General features: G+C 37.0%; 1 protein-coding gene across 3 annotated transcripts in view; it reads right to left on the bottom strand.

The window, feature by feature from the left end:
* Nucleotides 1-2,226: 2,226 nt before the first annotated feature.
* The window catches only part of LOC144472461 (dnaJ homolog subfamily C member 5), an 86,862-nt gene continuing 68,493 nt past the window's right edge, over nucleotides 2,227-20,595 (bottom strand). For 2 of the 3 annotated variants that reach the window (XM_078185569.1, XM_078185572.1), the window contains one exon: nucleotides 2,227-4,133. In XM_078185569.1, coding sequence (XP_078041695.1) covers nucleotides 4,066-4,133 — 68 coding nt within the window. In that variant the 3' untranslated portion in view covers nucleotides 2,227-4,065. The remainder of the gene's footprint in view (nucleotides 4,134-20,595) is intronic. The other variant, XM_078185570.1, reaches the window with a different exon arrangement.

Genomic DNA, 20,595 nt, shown 5'->3' with positions numbered 1-20,595 from the left:
AATAACCTCAGACACTATATTACTACACCTTCAAAATGTAAGAGGTAGAGAAAGATACTTTGAAGAAAATACAGAAGTTCAAATAAAAGTTTAATAGTCTTAAAAGCAACACAATCTTTTCGAAAAAATGAGTTAAGAAAGCAATCTTTAAAATTTTGTTACCGCAAGATTGTGCTGCCCCTTATACTACACAAATTTTGAGAAATGCATACTTGATTCGACGTTAATTTTAATACTTTTAAATGACGATTCGGCTCGAATAAAATATGTCGTTTTTCTTGTCTCCAAATTCTTTTGTATATTATGAAACTTTATTCCAATCTGTGAATGCGATTTCGCGGTGTTCCCTTGTGATTTGTAACTTATATTTTCAAAAGAAAGAAACTTGAAGTACTTATCACGATTGCTATGTACTTCAGGTGTCTTTCTAAGAAGGAGGTACAGAAAACGTGTAAGGGGTTACCATCAGAAACAATTAATACTAAAATATTAATTTCTGCACTCTTATTGTCGTTTTATTATCAAGAGAATGCCAGCTTACACGATGGAAGCTGCTCATTGATAATAGTCAATTCTTGTCGAATGGGAAGCTCATTTCAATTATATTATATGACATCAAGTTAAAATAATCTTAATGATTACGGAATTTAGTAGCATATTTAAAGATAACATTTCAAAATTTATAGATAACATTTCCATCCAAATGCAGTAACTGTTTGATATACGTCCATTATCGGCATTGCGAACATAGTATACAGGGTGTCCCGGAAATCGTAGTACAACCAGGCAGGGGGTGATTCTACATCAAAAAAGAAGAAAATATTTTGGTATAAAATTTTTTCATTCGAAGCTCCGTTTGCGTGATAATCGACTTCAAAGCTCGTTCAACTTGTAAACCATTTAATACAATTTGCTCGTCGTGTATTTCACTGCTCTGCTTTTCTCTATCCGGGACAGTGTTTACAAGCAGTGATAATTGTGCGGTTAAGACAATACAAAGTGTGTCTACTGATTACTCCATTTTTATTCTTTTTTATTACTCCCTATTACAATACTACAATAATTGTTGAAAATGTCCTCCTTACTGCTGCATACATAAGTTTGCTCGATGAATTAATGGCATCCAGACAGATTGTAAGTTGTCATCGCTTTTTAATTTTTCGAATGCCTGAGTAATCTTATGTTTGAAATGTGTAACATTTGCTATTTCCAAATTATATTATTCATGTTATAAACTTGCTATACACGAGCACTATACTTGACTTGATTAATAATACACGATAAGCAAATTGTATTAAATCGTTTACAAGTTGAACGAACTTTGAAGTCGATTATCACGACAACGGAGCACCGATTGAAAAAATGTTATACCGAAATATTTTCTTCTTTTTTGATGTAGAATCACCCCCTGCCCGGTTGTACTACGATTTCCGGGACACCCTAGATATCAGTCAGCATACGCTGCTGTTACGTATAGAGTGGATCAATAAACATCAAATTTACTATTACTTGACAAATAAATAAACATTATTATTAATACAGTTCAAAATTAAATAAATGATGTTATCAATACTTTATAAAACAATTATTGAAATAGATGACATGTAATCGTTATAAAAAACTTTTCAGAGACATGTTGTTTAAAAAAATGTATTGGAACATGTATCTGTCTTTATTCTAGATTTAATTAAATTATTATAAGAAAAATAGTTATTAAGTTAAACAATAATAGTTATAAGTTAAGTAAACACACTGTCTAAGGCCGCCTGTTATAGAAGACATGAAACTATAATGGGTCGTACGTTATATTTAAAATCTTTAAACAATATATTTATGTAGTAACAAATTAAATAAGTAATTTTTATAAATTTTTATTTACTTGATTCGCTCTTGATACACACAGAATGCTACTTTTCATGCGATTAAGTTATTATAAAATATGTATTTTTTAATTTTTATAGCATAAGTTGATTTTAGTTACTTATATATTCAATTTTAAAATAACTGAATTGTCTCCATGATTTTTCGAGATAAAAAGAAAATTTACTTACAAACGATATATTCTAATGCTATTATACACGAAAGATTTTCTGAAATAGAAACAGAATTGCATATCATTTTTGCATAGATAGATTTTTCGAAACGTTCCACGTAATAAAGTATTGAACTATACTTTTATAAAAATCAAATAGTTTAGATTTACTGTGTAAACCTTAATCGATAGATAAACGTTATGCGACAATACATTAAATACCGTGCACATTCTATTTGTTGATAAATTGGATTCCGATATTTCGGCATTAGCACGATGGATAATTATCGAACGGATACTGTGCAACGAAAAGTATAAATATTGAAATCTTTATTGGTATACAGTCGAGTTTATATGAATGCATTCCCAATTACTCGTAAGTTACTCATATATAATATTTAAGAGGTCATGTATACACAAAAGTAAGTTTCTCAAAATAATTTTGAAAATAAGAATTCTTTACTAACTGTGTCCTTTAACTTGGTATTTGAACAAATTTTGAACATTATGATATTATTTATATACATTATTATTATACAAGGTGTTCTATTAAACTGAAATAACTTAAATATCTTTCTTACTATCAATAAAAGAAAAAGAAATGTTAAGATGAAACGTGATTAAGTTTAAGGCGCGAACATTATGGTAATCAAACAATTTTAGTTAAGATTTTATATTTTTCATGATTTCAAGGTTATTCGATGATTTTTCGAACGACTCCTTAAGTAGCAAAAGTAAATAATAGATATATGTGAAAAAATTTTATTTATTCTAAATAATAAATATACTTTATATACTCGTATTCGGAACATTCTGTATATTACGTTTGAATAGGAAAATCTCCGAACAAAGGAGAACACAAAAATTGATCCGAAGAATTGACGAGTAATAAATGTAAAGAATCTGTAAGGTACTTCAACTTCATCAAATAATATTTTTTAATAGCAATTTCGTGCCTGAAGACATTCTACTAGTACACCGTATGTGCTCCACCCGATACACATATATCTATATCTATAAATATGCACGTACCAATTTGTATGTACTTCATGCACGAACATAACGAAACTGTTATTATTAAATATTAGCGTCCAATATAATAATATTTATTTTTATATCGTTGAGAATATTCGTGAACTCATCATGGAGAAACTGCATTTTCATCACTGCAGCTTCTTCGTGTCGCACTTTGTTTAATTCTGATTCTCGGAAAACGTGGTGGATTCATGCGTACATATAAATTTCCCCTTCCATCCCTTTTCATAGTTACTAAATTCTCTGTGGATACCGATAGCGCCAAATTAGGCTACACTAAAAATCGATTAGCGTTCTTCTTCTTTTTTATTTGAGACAGTGTCCTCTATTGTTTAATTCCAATGGATGGGTCTGCGATCAAATCAATCGAAGATATTAAATGTTAAACGGTAGAATACAATTTGGCTGTTATTTCATTTTTGCAAATCAGTTCTTTGATGCTTGAAGATCAAAAGCAGTGTTTTTTTCTTTACATAACAATGTATAATTTTTATAATTTTGTAAACGGATCACGTAAAAATAATTGTCCTTTTCGAGGATACTATCCACGGGAAACTATTCTATGGCTGGATGATACATTAAAAAGTACTACAAAAGCTATGGAAACAAAGTATATTTTATTACAAAAATTGTCGACACGAAGTAACGAGTTTAATTCTTGATGATGATAAGTTTCCGTTACGTATAATCGTTCGAGAAAGTTTATGCAGTCGATACTAATGACTAGATCTCGTTAAACAACGTAAAGTACTTTTACACAAAACATTATTGAACCTGTCCTTACAACGTAAATGCAACGAAACTGATGATCGCTTCAACGTTTGGAATGACCTGACTTGGTATACTTTCATTCGCGAATACCACATTTACTGTCCACTATAGATGCACGCAACAATCCACCTGGTCAAAAATTATGCAACAATCCACCTGGTCAAAAATTATGCAACAACCTTCTCACCTTTATATGTAATATGATCTAGATTCATAATTTTCTGTGACTACCACTTTGTAGGACCTGTGCCGGATGAACCAGCGTTTGCTCCGATGAATGGGTTTGTAGATGCGGCTATAACAAAAACAGAAATTCAGTAAGTCATTAGTTAACATACAGAGAACTATACTACTGCTATTAATTACAGACGACTTTAATTTATTTACGACTTTGTTGTCCGCGTTCAATGTTACACTACGTCACAATACTGTAGAATTGTGACTTCTGTATTCAAGGAAAAACACTACACAATGATTAGGGCAGGCGACGCATGCACATAGATGTCCTGATTCCTTGCATAGTGACTTTTTATGTAAACACCAATCAGTAAATGCAAATAAATTCACGTGATCGACGCAGAGCCGGCTCACAATATACTAACCCTCTCATGCTGGACAAGTGATTTACTTTCGTCACTTAAATTTATTCGCGAACTGTTTGTTTCATTTGTTGATATAGCAATCGCCATTCTTTTTTATAATTGGGCTAAGCGGTCTGAAAGTTTTTATTTATTTGAGATGTCAGAGTGATCAATTTACTAGACAATCAGATTAAAAAATTGAAATAAACATCATCTTTAATTCTTTTATCATGCCAAGGGATTGCAATTTTAGAAAACAATTTTATAATCATTGTTTCATAAACTAATCACTCTAATATCCCATTTGGTCCAATCATAAAAGAGTTATCCTTTTTAAAACGTATACGAATGCTTCCTACTCCCACTGTTTAGAGCGTGCGTGATCCGGCTCAAAGGATCACTGTTTAGAGCGAAAGTTATTTGTCGCTGGTTCGATGAACACGCTCTGATATTGAAAGTATTTTGCTTTATCTTAATAAACAATTAACACTTATTTAAGGACGTCACAATGGCCGTACAGAGGTTATGAGAGTCTGGCGAGTCCCTGCTACTCTTCGTTTCTGAGCGCCGTCGGGTATATATTTTGGTTTCTATCGTGTTTCGTTGTTGTGCTTGTGTTTTGACTATTTATTGTCTCTGGATAGACTCTGGCGTCTTCGTGGTCGTTCGCATTCCACGAAGACTCTTATCCCTAATTTTTCGTACGAGGCGAACACCTATCAGCCAATACGAAATTAGTTGCAAAAGACCAAGTACCGCTCTTCGGAATGTTGTTTCCGAAGGTCAATACCTTGGGTTTCCCCCAAATTCGCTGGCTGCACAGGGTCGTTTGGCATACGTTAATTTGCACGGTGCACGGGGTTTATGATACGTCAAATGGCTATTGAGCACCAGAAGAAAGTCCAAGGGTCCGATGTCTCGTCTCGGGCTTGGCGTCTTTCTCCTGGTTTATGGTGCCAGATGCTTAAAATACGAAAATTGCCAAAAAGGCCCTGCAGCTCAAAAATAGCCAGGAAGTCACGTACGCATCATAAATCCAATCGTTATAGAATCCTTAACACCCACTGTTTATACAGGGTGTCCCAAAAATGTCTCGCAATCGGGAAATGGGGGGTACCTGTGAAACACTGCATTTTGAAACACTCTGTATACGCTCTTCGTATATGAATGATCATTCGTCGAGAGCAGCGTATGTATACGCCCGTCGGAGCGAAAGGATTAATATGAGGATCATGTAAGCAGAGCTTCGCGTTCGGTCGTTCTGGTGGAGCAAGAAAATTACGACAGTGAGAAGGCATCGACCACATAGGGTAAATCCATCGATGTAAAATAAAGATGTACAGTTGGGATCAAGGTAGGATAGGAGGTATAATTAGTAATAAGATAGAGTAAACTTCGGTAAGTAGAGTAGTTACATCCGTCAGGCAATTCTCGCGGGCACGTATTTAACCCCTAAATAAGAGGAGGGGTTTTGTATTAGATATGTACTTCCCGGTGATCTTCGAGAAAATGGTCGCATCCTCTGAAATTTGCACGAAATAGAGTGACGCGAGTCTCAATAAAACAGTTCGTGTGATGGATCGTATGAACCAGAAAATATCATGAAATTAATAACGGCAAATAGACTGTAGTCTCGAGACGCAATTATCACCCGACCGTACCTGACTTACACCATTTCTAGACGGTCAATCTTCGTATGTGACTTGCGCAATCATCCCTCTGGTCGTCAACCCTGTAGCGAGATTGGCCGGATTCAGGTTTTCGATCTTGCCACGTAAGCATCTACACTCCAAAACAGAGAGATAGCACGCGTGTGCTATCTTTAATTCCGCATTGTGTAGTTAAGATGGCTCGAAAATTCTGAATGATATGTAAACCCTACGTCGTACGAATATGAAACCATAACATGTCGTCACTTGACTTCAGTGAACTTTGTGAAAAAAAATATAAACATATAGTTGGGTACACACAAAATGATAGCACACTAAGGATTTGTGATGCTTCACTTTATTTTAATTATTAACAAAATACTTTAATTATAACAAACTAATAATGAGTGGCACCGCCCTTATTTTCGATGACTTCAATCATCCTCTTTGGTAAAGATTTGTATAACATGGATTTGAATTTGTGGTAAATTATTCCATTCTCTTTGGATACACTTTTTTAAATCGTGAATGTTTTCGAATTGCCTTCCTTCAGCATAGATAGCTCGCGATAACATTCCCCAGCAGTTTTCAATTATACTTAAGTCAGGAGAGCATACTGACCACTTTAAAACACGAATATTTTCTTTTGTAAAATCCTCTCGAAGAATTTTTGCTGCATGTACAGCAGAATTATCCTGCTGAAATATAAATGGCTTCCTAGCAATGTGTTCTGCATACGTATTAATTTGATTTTTAATTAGTTCGTCATTTTTTATACTGTTCATTCGGCCCTGAATGAAATGAATATCGGTTTTCCCATTGTAGCCAATCTCTGCCCATATCATAACGCTTCCACCTCCTGCTTGTCGCCTGATTGTTCTTACTTCTTCTTTCCGTATATCATGGTAATAATATAAGTGTCCATCAGGACCATCCAAATTAAATTTTTTCTCATCAGTAAAGATAATTTTTTTCCAGGACCTCTTCCGATGTATGTGTTCTTTTGCGAATAATAAACGTTCCTGCATGTGTCTAGACTGTAGGTGTGGTTTTCTTTTAATTTTTCTTCTAGTTATATTGCTAAATGTTGGGAGTACACGACGAACGTTTTTGATATTCGTATTCACTCCCGCTTTGCGAGCAATTTCTTTTGCTGTTGCACAAGAATTACTCGCAGCGCGCAGAATTGCTCGTCTATCACGGTTAGATAGTTCAGTTGGTCTACCACTACTTTTCTTTTTACCGTAACCATCAAAGTTTTTCAGTACATTGTATATTACTTTTCTACTTCTTTTAATTTCCTTCGAAATTTCCGTAATGGTAACTTTTCTTTTTCTGAAAGTAATAATCGGTTTTTTTGCAGTGTGATTTGATCGTTCAATAATTGTTGCAATTTCACCTTCAGTTAATTTTTTTCCACGCCTCATTGTGTAAATTTATATGAGTTAAAGCACTTAATGACTCAAAAATACTACGTTAACTGCTCAAGAACTGACAGAATACTGAAGAAAGTATCAACAAATCCTTAGTGTGCTATCATTTTATGTGTACCTAACCATATGTTTATATTTTTTTTCACAAAGATCGCTGAAGTCAAGTGAAGACATGTTATGGTTTCATATTCGTACAATGTAGGGATTACATATCATTCAGAATTTCCGTGCTATCTTAACTACACAATGCGGAATTAAAGATAGCACACGCGTGCTATCTTTTTGTTTGGGAGTGTAGCAGCTACTTGTAAATTCTGTAGTTAACCGTAGTATAAAACCGTTGCATAAAGATCTATTTACATTTGCCGACAAACCGAGCGGATTGATAGTGTTTTATTATTATTTATGAGCATTCAAATCCATGTAAATTATTATCGATCCAATCAGCTTGTACGTGGCTCGTCTGTGAGTATAAATCAATCTTAAATGGACCGTACGCCCAATGCTAATCAAAAATTCGAATTTTATCTATTATGGAATTGTATAACATCATTACACAGCACCAAAACAGAAATTTTGATAAGAAACTATTATTTTTAAAATCCATCTTGATAAATCTTAAACGCGATTATTTTTCTTTCAAAACAGCAATATTATTTTATTTCCAATAAAAATTTGGCGATGATTTATCGACCACCTGTTACATTTATGTATCCAATAAAAAGCAGTTAGATAGAATAAAAATCAATTGAGGGATCGATATATAATCGATATATACATTGTAAAAACTACAGGATGTACTAAATGAATGATTCAGATGTTAAAACATTGAGTGTTGTAATGAACGTATTTCCGTTCTTTCTTCCAAGCATTTTCATTTTTCTGCGTTTTGTCGAAGAGCGTTTGAACCACGTTTATGTCTTACAGATATGTTAAATTGTACTTCATTAACTAAAATATATTATATAAGTAATTTTTTCCTTAACGAAAATGTTTGTGGCTTTGTGAACGAATTATGAACAAAATCAGACTAATCCGAGAGTGAACATGACTGTGGACCGACCACGCGACTATTATCGCATCAATTGTGGTATCGCGCTACAATTAATAAAATATAATAAATACATATTCGTTGACTAGTGTATTTAGTTGATAACTTAGTGACGAAGACATAACCAATATTTTCGTTACAGAATAAGTTACTTTGAAAGACTTCAGGAATCTCCCTTGTCAAGGACTTACAACATTTTAAGGACACCCTGTATAATAAAGAAACTGTAAGGACAAAATATAGAAGCTAGCAGGATGGATTTGCATATAATAAGATTAAAATTCAATAAAAAAAAAAACAAAATACCTGTAGTAAAATAAAAACTGTAGTAGATATAACAAAATATTTGATTCTCCCGCTGTTGGTTAGCTGGTTGATTTACGCTGTTCGACTTCGCGCAATCGAGTGAGCCCTTCGACCAAATCTCTCCTTCGCCTCCCGTCCTCCAATTTCCACTTGGGCCCCCTTTCTTCTAATGTTTAACCGATCACTCATCAGCGACCAAACGAACACCGTAGGAATTCTCGGAACCAGCGAACAGAGGATCTTTCCCGAGCTTCGCTTTGATACATGTTTGCTACGAACTCTTAGAAGTATTTAATACTCGCAATCATCTTCTCATGTAATTATCGTTTTGTAATATCTTTTTAATTTTGCCAAGTATGTTTGGCGACCCGTACACGTGCCCGTCGTCAGGGCATCGTCGACTGTTTAGACGAAGAACACTTGAGAGACGCACCAGTCGTCGGCAGCAATAAGCGGCGTCTGCGATTCGTCGAAAGAATCGACAAAGGACCTCAGAAAGATCGTTTTCGGACAGTCGACGACGAACGCCCTGGCAATATATGTAGACACGCAACACTTCCGTACGACGACTACGGAAAAGCGACGACAATAAATTCCTTCAGCGCAACTCGAGTATTTAATTCTCCCGCGTACCTACATATGTATGTACTGAAACAATTCGTCACAATCACTTGAATATGAAATATGATGATTTCTGATTTCTAGACTTGCCACTGATACCATCATAATCCAAACTAATACAATGAACTGGTGTTTACTCTGAAAAAATATTATGGAATAGAATAAATAATAGCACAACAAACAAGAATATTCAGATTGTTACAATATTAAACATATATTATAATCATGAATAACAAATGAAAGTAACTACAATCTAATATTAAAAATAAGATTTAAGTAGAGACTTAAAATAATAATAATAGTAATAATAATAATGACAATGGTAATGGTGATGATGATGATGATACATAATAAAGTATACTTATTTGATAGAAAACTATTTATTAAATCACAGGAAAGAAAATATAAATATAAGTTTTGAAGTAAGTGTGCGAATGAGAATAAACTATTTTATTTTTATAAATCAATACTGCAACGAAGCAATGAACAACGTAAATTTGTTACAAACTCAAAACTCAAAACTTATTACAGAATATTATATGGTGTTTGAAAATAAACAAAATCCTTAGAGTTAAAATTAAAATATGTAACAAATTGTGTCTTATACCACACCAATCTGGGAAATTACATCGTAAATAAAACATTTTTATTTCGTTTATTAACTTTTGTTATTTTTCTTTTCTCCCCATATGAAAGAAAACGCATATTTAGGAAACATATGGTATATTGAATCTCATAGTCAGAAGATATTAAATTCATTTTCTTGAAAATTGCGTTATTTATATTATTATATTGCTGTTTTCGGTCTGTACCATGATAACTATTTTTTTAAAAATGAATTTAATACATTCCGACTCTAAAATCCATCCGACTTCTAAATTTCAGAAGTTACTGCTTCTAAATTTCAGAAGTTACTGCTTCTAAATTTCAGAAGTTACTGCTTCTAAACTACCATACCAAGCTATAGTTCTTAAAAAGTTGGTGGTTAAAAAAGATGGCAACTAAAACACTGCCCAGAACATCGACTACGGGTTGTAGTCCCGTGGTGCTGGCAGGCAGCCCCACGATCGAGTCCTATGTCAGGCATTGCACGAACATTCCCTTGCTTTTCTTTAACGGTCTTCTTTCCACCTTTCTATATTAAAGTCAATATCTAATAACAAGACAAAACTCTCTAGATAGTAGCACAAACATGAAAAAGCGACCAATTTGGAACCACGATTGGAATGTTCCGCACTTCACATAAATTTTTGCATATAGTATGTATTTGCTTTGGGTTGTTTGTGCTAAAATCTAGTCGTAAAACAAGACGTTCATTACTGACTCTGGAGTGAGTATGTTACAATATTGCGACGCTTCTTAGCGGCGCTCATTGGAGGACATCTAGAAACGATCAACATGGCGGCGCGATTACTTGTCAAAAACGCTGTAAATTCGATAATTTTTGATACGTGTAACTTTTGAATTAATGAATTTTGCGCGTTCGCACTTGCATTTTCAGCGTTTTTTCATCAATATCTACTGGAATATACCATAAAAAGTCGATAACTTTCGGTCTCCTAAGGTAAAATTTAACTAAATACGACATTGTAAAACGCGAAAAATTGTAATTAGAAATAACGCGTACATACTTCGAAAGATATTATAGCTATGTAGAGTGTTACCAAACAATAGGACGAGTGGTACCAAACAATGGATGATGTGGAAATCTATTGATATGCTCCGAGCATAAGGCGTTCGCGGATAGCCAAACTTGCGACGAGAGTCAAGAGGTGTGTATCCCCCGCGATCTGAATGTTACGTGCTGAATAATTTGGAGCTCTGAACTAGACTTACGGACGCGGGGACTGTGACAAATGAAAGACCAGGCAATAATATATCAGATGACCTGATTCTGTTATCTGTCGCCAAATTGTAATTATAATTTCAATGCAACAACGGACTTTTAGGAATACCTATTTCTAAGTCCGTCGTTACAACTAATGTTACCGCGGTCATTTTATGACATCGGTGTTTCAATTTTAATAGAGCTTGATAATAATCATGATCTTTTAAGCAACCATACATCACATACAATGAAATGTATTATAAAATTATACGTTCACGCAAAGTGTCCATATATTTGTAAAAACAATTCGATAATTTAAGCAAACAGCATACTTTATATATCTATTATTTATGATACAGCAATACAAAATTTCAAGAAATACGATTAGATATATATTGTAACAAAGTCCAACAGTTGTTCTAAATTAAAATGTGTATGCATTTTTATGTTCGTTCTAATCTAAATGAACAGTTTTATAGTTTGACAACTCATGCCAGCATAATATGACTAAAATATTGAGCCCAGCCTTCGCAATTGTATCAGCCTTTTCACCCGAATACACTGTCTTTCAAGTTTATGGTTTCATTTTACTGCAAGTAAAAATCAACAGGGAGGAATGTGAGTAGATAGTCGGGCTGTACCCTGATACCGGATTTCACGACCTATACTCATGCGCGATGGTCACTTTTTCATCTAACCTGTTTTATTCTTACAGCGCACATTCCGAGTAAAATTCACGCGTTCTACGGAGTATATTTATAGTACTGTAACATACAGAAATTTTCTGCAATCATTTGTTGCTCTTTCGTGAGCATGTAGGATACTAGCTAGCGTCCACCAAAGGGTTAGAAACCACATGTCCTCGAGTCACAGGCACCGTCCACGAGATGGGCTCCCACGATATAGACACATATAGTCATCCCCCACAAAACCATTTTTCCACGAAAATTTGGGTATATAAAGGGCCCAACCAAACTCAACTAGAAATCGGAGCAGTGCTATTATAAAAAAAAAAACTTTACTATGTGGTTGATGTCGAAGACGAACGTGGGGAACCGGTAAATGTCAACCCGGGTAAAACAAGCCCTCTAATGCGTATATTTGTGGAATGTCTATCATGTGATAATCTCGGGCCTAGTAAAAGGAGTGCGTCAGCACACAATCGCATGTGTGATATCTTTAATTTTTGGAAAACTACGTAAAATTTCTAAAATGTAAATTGTAGTATTTAATGCTTACGACACAAGGGGCGAAATAAAAACACACTTGAACTTTCTGTTGCCATTAGTCAGTAGCTTCTTAGCTTTTGATCAGGTATTAACCAGTATTACATAATGCACAATCAGGCAACAATAGGGGTCGTGTAAATAAATTAAGTGATAGTGAGATTAGAGAAATAATTTTACTCAAGGTTCGTAATTTGAATGTTTCTCAGCAGAAAAGTTATACATAATTTGCTAAAAGACCCGACAAATTATGGGAAGAACAAGAGATGAGAAATTTCATGTAGTTTTCGAGAAATTAAACATTGCAGACATGTGCTATCTTTTTGTCCAGGACTGTACATCTGGTCCCTCCCACGAAATCTTCAGACGGCCCTATCGACTAAGATGTATAAAAGACGTTAAATCAAATAAAAGACTTTCGGTTCTGTCTTAATCAAGCCTTGACACTGTTATTTTTTACCCAAATCTCTGTCAAAACGTTCTGCGATTTTTAAATTTTGCATCTCCCATAGGAACCGCTTCTTCAGGAGTTCCTATTGTTCGACGACATAAGCGTGTATCCTGTGGTATGTATATCTTTGATGACGTTCCCCGTCACCGGAAATCTATATTATTTCAAGGAAAACAAATCGGCTGGATCAATCCTCGAAGTTAGACTCGCTGATGCAATGGACTGGTATGGGGAACGTATTAGCGGGTTCAAAGGGCGACACCCTTTTCCAGTTCATTGAGACGAGCACACGTAGAACCTTCAGAGTTTCTTACAAAACCAATTCATAATATGTATATATTGTTGGGAGCACCAACTTCTATATGGCCAGCGCCAACTTCGTTCCTTGTGGTGTTGAGGATAAAAGAAGGGTTAGCTGGTTGACAGTCTTCGAGAAAGAAGAGAGTCGTTATTGATCAGTCATTACGAACGGTTTGACATTTGTGAACGAATTGTAATGCTTGTGTAATCTTGAATAAATAATACTGAGAATGGTCAGAGGAAGACCGAGAACGCATGGCGCGGCGGAGCGCAATAATATCTTATCTGTGGTCAAGGAAATGGGGACCTCCTTTTTCCGAGACACAATGCCCAGAGATAGATTTATAGAAATTCTGAGATTTATACGCTTTGACAAAAGAAGCGAACGATCCAAAAGGTTACAAGCCGATAAATTTGCATTGATATCTGAACCATGGAACAGATTTATATAGTAACAGCCAGGGTGGTTATAAGCCACATCAAAATATCACAATGGATGAACAGCTATTTCCAACGAAAGCTCATTGCAAGTTTACACAATAGATGCCAAAGAAGCCGTATTTTGGCATTAAGTTTTGCTTAGCGGTTGACGTTCAATTAAAATATATTTTGAATAGTTTTCCTTACCTGGGAAAAGTTGAAACTCGATGCTCAACTTCGTTGGGAGAGTTTATAACATTGAAGTTGCCCGAACCATATTTACAACAAGGTAGGAGTATCACGACAGGCAATTTCTTTACAAGCATCCCGCTAGCTAAAAAATCGCTTGCACTAAAGACAACCTTGGTTGAGACCATCCGATCGAACAAAAGGGAACTGCCAATACCAGCGAAAGAAACAAAGGACAAGATGACGTTGTTTTCCTCAAATTAAACCTAATCAAAGTAAACCTAAAGTAAAAGACCTGCTTCTAAGCACCAAACATAGAAATATACAAATAGAAGACAATAGAAAATGTGTTAGAAGAACTATTACTTTTTATAATCAAACAAAGTTTGGTGTCGATGTCACGGACCAGATGGCACGCAAATATGGTGTGAAAGCGGGGAGTTTCCGATGGCCCCGTCAAGTTTTTTTTTTATAATATTGTTACGAACACCGAATGGGTGACCGGTGCCGCCTTGGAATTCCCTTGCCGGAATAGAAAGATGACAACACGGTTCAGAATCTTCCAACCGAGCTGAACTTCGGCAGTGTTTAGTTGCCATGATTACGCCGATCTTTATTTGTTATACTCTAAAGACAAATGTGGAGTCGCCGTAATGAAGAAATACTTCATAGTGAACAACCCCTAAGGAAATAGAAGAAGTTCGGGGTTGTCACGGAGTCGTTGAATTGACAGTCAGTCGAAGAGACTCTCTCGAGCTATCGAAGCGAGAGGACGTTTACGAATTATAATAGTTACAGATATATAGTTGGTGTTAACTGTAAATAAATAAAGAATATATACGAGATGCCGCGACGGACATCGAGAACGCGCAACAATATCAATGAGTGACAATTCAGATGCAAAAATGAACTCCAATAGTGGTCGTGGAACTCCACGTGGCAGAGGCCATTCCGGCGGAAACCGCCGAGCAGCCCGAGACGCAAAGAGAGCTTACGAACACTACAATGACAAGATGTCGATACAAGACTAGAGCTACGAGCAGCACGGTAAAACAAAGGCGAAAAGGAATGCCCGTATTGAATAAAAAATTAAACATAGGAGAAGAGGATAACTTTGCAGGGAAACGCCAAGAAGTCGACGTAAAGGGGAACCGCTCGACTTCGGCATCTACACTTTCCCCTGTCGTGCTGCGTTTAGAAGCTGTCCAGCGAGGGATTTTCTTCGTGAAAGGCATCGTTGGGAGAGAAGAGAGAAAAATAATTTTCGATTCGGGCTCATCGGTCAACCTCTTGCGAGAAGATTTGATTGCGGGACGAGCTAGATCGGCGAGCATGGCAGGGGTGAAAATCTTTGCGGTTTCCGGTCAAAGATTGCCGATTCTTGACAAGGTGTGCATGCCCGTTTCCTTCGAAGGTGTTCGACCACAGGAAGAGTTCTTCCTCGTTAATATGATGGAAGAATGCATCCTAGGAACTGGCTACCTCGAAAAACATGCTTTCCAATTGGATTTCGTACACGAAGTTCTTCATCCGGAAGGAAAGCAAGTGGCAATGCGGAAATTTGGTGAAAACTTTGCTTTGGAAAAGAAAAGGAAAGATCCGCAGATTCTCGCACATCTCAAGGACCTTCATGAAAGATGTTCTAAGAATCTATCTAAGAAGCAGAGCTCAACTTTTGCCAAATTGTTGGTGGAATTTTCGGACGTTTTTGGCAAGAATTCCGAAGAGGTGGGGAAATGTGACGTGTGCATCACAAGATATGCACCGGAGACTGCTCACCTATAAATCAAGCATCGCGACGTTTGTCTCTGCACCGACGCGCGGAGGTAGACGAGTTATTGTCGAAAATGGAACAGCAGGGTGTAATTGAGAAATCCCACAGCCCGTGGTCTTCTCCTATCGTAATAGTGAAGAAGAAAGATGGTACTATCAGATTCTGTGTGGATTACAGGCGACTAAATAACGTCACAAAGAAAGATTCGTACCCTATTCCACGGATAGAAGATACTTTGGTTGCTCTGGATGATTCCTGTTGGTTTTCGACGATTGATCTGCAAAGTGGGTACTGGCAGATATCCATAGATCAAGAAATTGATAGAGTGATTCTGAGAACCATCTGCGAAACTTTAGATTTGCAAGAATGGAAGAAGAACCAAGACGAGGATGAAGAGATCAGTTTCATCCTGTTAAAGAAGAAGGAAGGTAGAAGAACGGATTGGCAAGAAATTGCGGGGAAAAAGTCCGGAATCAAATATTTCATTTCTATTTGGGATTCTTTGGAGGTCTGCGAGAATTTACTCTTTCGAAGATGGGAATCACCAGATGGAAGAGGAAACCAATGGCTATTGGTTGTTCTGAAGGAAATGGTGAAGTCGGTGATGATGGATTGTCATGATACACCGACGAGAGGCCATTTCGGATTAAATAAAACTTTGAACAAGGTACATCAACGGTTTTACTGGCCTGAGAATCGCAAGGATGTCGAAGACTGGTGTCGTCGTTTTTAGGTGATCTGTTTTTAAAACGTTTACTACTTAAAATGCAAGGCCAGAAGGCTCAAGGTAATGCTCCTGGAAAACCAGGAATGAATCGAGATGCCAGGAGGATGTTCGCATATAATACACGGAAGTATAATGAGGCACCAGTCGCTCGAAACTGGAGTGATAAACCGGAAACGCCAACGGAAAGATCACCAGCGCGAGGGAAAGCCAACCAGACGATCGAAGGCATGGCCAAGGAGAGAGGGAAGACTCGCTCCCGCCCAGCCAGTTGAGATCCGAGATCCCGCCGAGGTAACACGCACGGTGACGAAGGCGCGTAAAGAGGCCCTACGTGATGAACCGCTGTGGCAAGAAGGACCGTATACCGGAACCCAGCCTGTGCACCGAATATATTCACAGAATATGGATTTTTCCACTTTTCCCATGCTGTGCGAGCGCGTATACGCAGACCTTAAGGCTGAGAATTCTCGCCTCAGAAGAGACGTGCCGTTCTGCGCATTCCAGCATGTATATTCTAGTGTTTTGAATGCAGTACTGATTGACCACGTCCGGACGGTGAACGCTGAAGACAGGTACAAAGATGAGGAATCCCCACTGAACTTAGTGCCTGAAGATTTAACGATTCCGCAGCCCATATATGAGTATTATAAACTAGTCGCCAATACCACAATACCTCAAGGGGACATGATGCGGAAGCCATACCATCGGGAAGTTTTGGCCGGATTTCCGCCAACGATCATAATAAATACGAATGTTATGTGTCGCCGTATGTTACTTCTCAGTTGGTATTAGAAACACGACGCCAGAACGCTGAACGTCAATTCGGAGACTGGAACCCAATCCCTGACGGAGTGTACCCTCCTGGAACCATCCCAAATTTGAACCCGCTTGGATATCGACCACAGGTAGAGAGACTGAACCCCGAAGGGTTGCAATCCATATCAGATTGCGACTTCCCGGGTGGTAATGATATGGCGGGTAGACTGAGATGGTGCCCTGAACTAGTCTCCAGGGTTTCCTCACACCTGCATAAAATCTCCGATAGATACAAAATGCATACAGGAAGACCTGAGCATGGGGCAAACTCCGCCGCTGTAGGTTGGTGCGTAGCACTGGCCACTGGAACTCCAGGACCAAACAGGACGAGAGTTTCATCGATAAACGGTCCCATAAGGAGCAGCATTGCACTCGGCAGCTCACAGTGCAATATTGTTGGGCTTTTCGGATTGAGACGTGAGCGTGTAGACACCGCGAAAAGACTATGTTACACCCTCGCCAATGGCAACGCCCCTCCAGGATGGCCTGGATCAATTAATGCCAACTACACCATGGCTGGACCTTTTTCACCAGCAATTGGAATGGATCTTGCATCACTGCGGTCTCCATTGCATGAAAATCCCAGACCGTCAGGTGATAAAGCGTTAACCATAACTACCTGGACAAGACGAAATTACCGGACCAGAGGACGACGACTGTTGCGAAGGCGCTTCTTACAGAAGTTGTAAGCCGTCATGGCGTACCATTGGAACTCCATTCGGATCAAGGGAGAAATTTTGAATCGGCGGTCTTCAAGCAGTTGATGGTTCTGCTGGGTATTGAGAAGACTCGCACAACCGCTCTACATCCACAATCCGATGGTCTCGTGGAAAGATTGATCCGGACACTGCTGCAGTTCGACATATTGTATACTGTTCATTCGGCCCTGAATGAATTGAACTGATATCTGAACCATAGAACATATGTGAGTGTTGGTTTTATGTATGCGTCTAGGTTGCATGGTCTATGACTGAGTGAATGGTTGGAATTTTTATGCGAGTGTCCCATCTAGTATGAATGGTATGATGTGTGCACAAGGAAGTAGGAATAAGGCCCACTTTGTGCCCAGCCGTAGAGAAGACCGCAACGAGGTTTGTGAGTGAGATAGCGTGAGTCGCAAATAGAGTTGAGAAGATATTGTTAGGAACACCGGATGGATGACCGGTGTCGCCTCGGAATTCCCTTGCCGGAATAAAAGACGACAACACGGTTCAGGGTTTTCCGATCGAGCTGAACTTTGGCAGTTGTTATCTGACAGCCAACCTGACATATTGTATTAGCCTTATCTTCTAGAAATTGTATAAAACGTGTATAGAGAAAGTGTAAATAATAAATTTGATATAAATAAATATGCCACTTAAGTGTGGAACGGAGCGATGGGAACCGGACGAGGTTCCCGGAGATCGCAACCAATCTATTACAATCGTGTCTATTACGATCGCAAATCTATTAGAAGATTATTAAATAAGAAGAGCGAAGCAGCAGAAGAGATGAAGAAAATCATAATATTAAAAGAAAATCAAACAGAGAAGAAATTAAAAAGGATTAGATCGGACAATGGAGGGGAATTCTTAGGAAAGGAACTAGGTACGTGGTTTGAACAAAACGGAATCACATATGAGTTGAGTCCACCAATGACCCCGCAATGTAATGGAACAGCAGAGCGAGCTAATAGGGCGATAATTGAAACAACTAGAACACTGCTAACAGATGCAAAATTAAATCTGAGATTTTGGGGAGAAGCAGTTAACACTGCTGTATACATACGCAATAGAGTAAAATCAAGGTTACATGAAAGAACACCTTGTGAGATATGGTATGAGAGGTTACCTAATGTAAAACATATGAGAAGATTTGGGTGTACAGCATATACATTAATAAAGGGAAGAGGAAATAGAAAATTCGACAGGAAAACATATAAAGGAATCTTTGTTGGGTATAACGAAAACAATACATACCGAGTCTATCTTCCTGAATTACATAGGATAATATGTGATTGTGATGTGAAAATAGAAGATTAGAATGGATCTAAATTGCTGCAACATGAGAAAGAAAAAGGAGAGGAAGAAGACAATATAATTGTAGTAGATTTGAGTGAAAATATAGACAACGAGGAAAGTAAAGATGATGAAATAAATGAAAAAAGAGAGGCGAATGATGAAAGAGACAGTAACGAAGAAGGAAGTGATTATGAGGATGCATGGATGGAGATCTTTGACGATGGAAACAATAGAGAAGGAGATGAAGAAATCGAAGAGACAATTCCAATACAAGAAGAATTACCTGTGACTGTAAGAAGAGGACGACCAAAAAATTTAACAAAAGAAGCCATCATGATAAACAAGTATTTGAAAAGGCAAGAAGAAGAGGAAAAGGACCAAGAGAGAAATGTAAGAAAATCGAAAAGAATCAAGAATCAGAAGGCCATGAAATGCTTCGATACAACAATACCGAACAGTGTCATTGAAGCTATGCATTCACAGGAATGGAATCATTGGTACGAGGCAATGAAAGATGAAATGCAATCTTTGGAACAGCATCAAGTTTGGGATGTGGTGGATCGTCCAAAGAATAAAAGGGTGATCAAGTGCAAGTGGATTTTCGCCATCAAGGAAGATCCAACGAGCTTTGAGAGGAAACATAAAGTTCGACTTGTGACCATGGGATGTAGTCAAAGACCAGGATTTGACTATGAAGAAACTTTTTCTCCAGTTAGTAGGATAGAGACAACAAGATTGTTATTTAGTGTGTGTGCGGAATTTAAAAGAAAGATTAAAGTGTATGATGTAAAAACTGCGTTTCTACATGGACTATTGAATGAAGATATATATATGGAATTACCGGACTGTTATAATGGAAAGAATGGAAAAGTGTGCAAATTAAAAAAGAGCATTTATAGGCTCAAGCAGGCTAGTAGATGTTGGAATAAATATTTGACAGATACTTTTGTAAACATAGGTTTAAAACAATGTACATTAGATCCGTATTTATTCTATTGTAAGAAAGGGAATGAGTTAATCTACTATACTGTACATGTTGATGATATTATTGTGTCAAGTAGTACAGATAAATTTGAAGAATTTTATATAAAGAAATTAAGAAAGTATGTGAATTTAAAATATGTTGATGAAGCAAAGCAACTACTTGGCATGCAGTTGAGATATGAGAATGAGAAATTACTTGTAAATCAAAAGAATTATATTTTAAATTTATTGAGAGCGTATGGAATGAACGAATGAATGTAATAGTGTAAATAATCCGATGGATGTTAATCAAAAATTAGAGAATAATGATGATAGTCCTGCATGTGATGAAAAAGTTTATCAAGAGATGTTAGGTAGATGAATGTATCTAAGCGTATCGACGAGACCAGATATATATTCTT

The sequence above is a fragment of the Augochlora pura genome, chromosome 7 (assembly GCF_028453695.1).
Source record: "Augochlora pura isolate Apur16 chromosome 7, APUR_v2.2.1, whole genome shotgun sequence".
NCBI lineage: Eukaryota > Metazoa > Arthropoda > Insecta > Hymenoptera > Halictidae > Augochlora > Augochlora pura.
The sequence above is the reverse complement of the archived record's forward strand: the minus strand, read 5'-3'. Positions and strand labels throughout refer to the sequence as shown.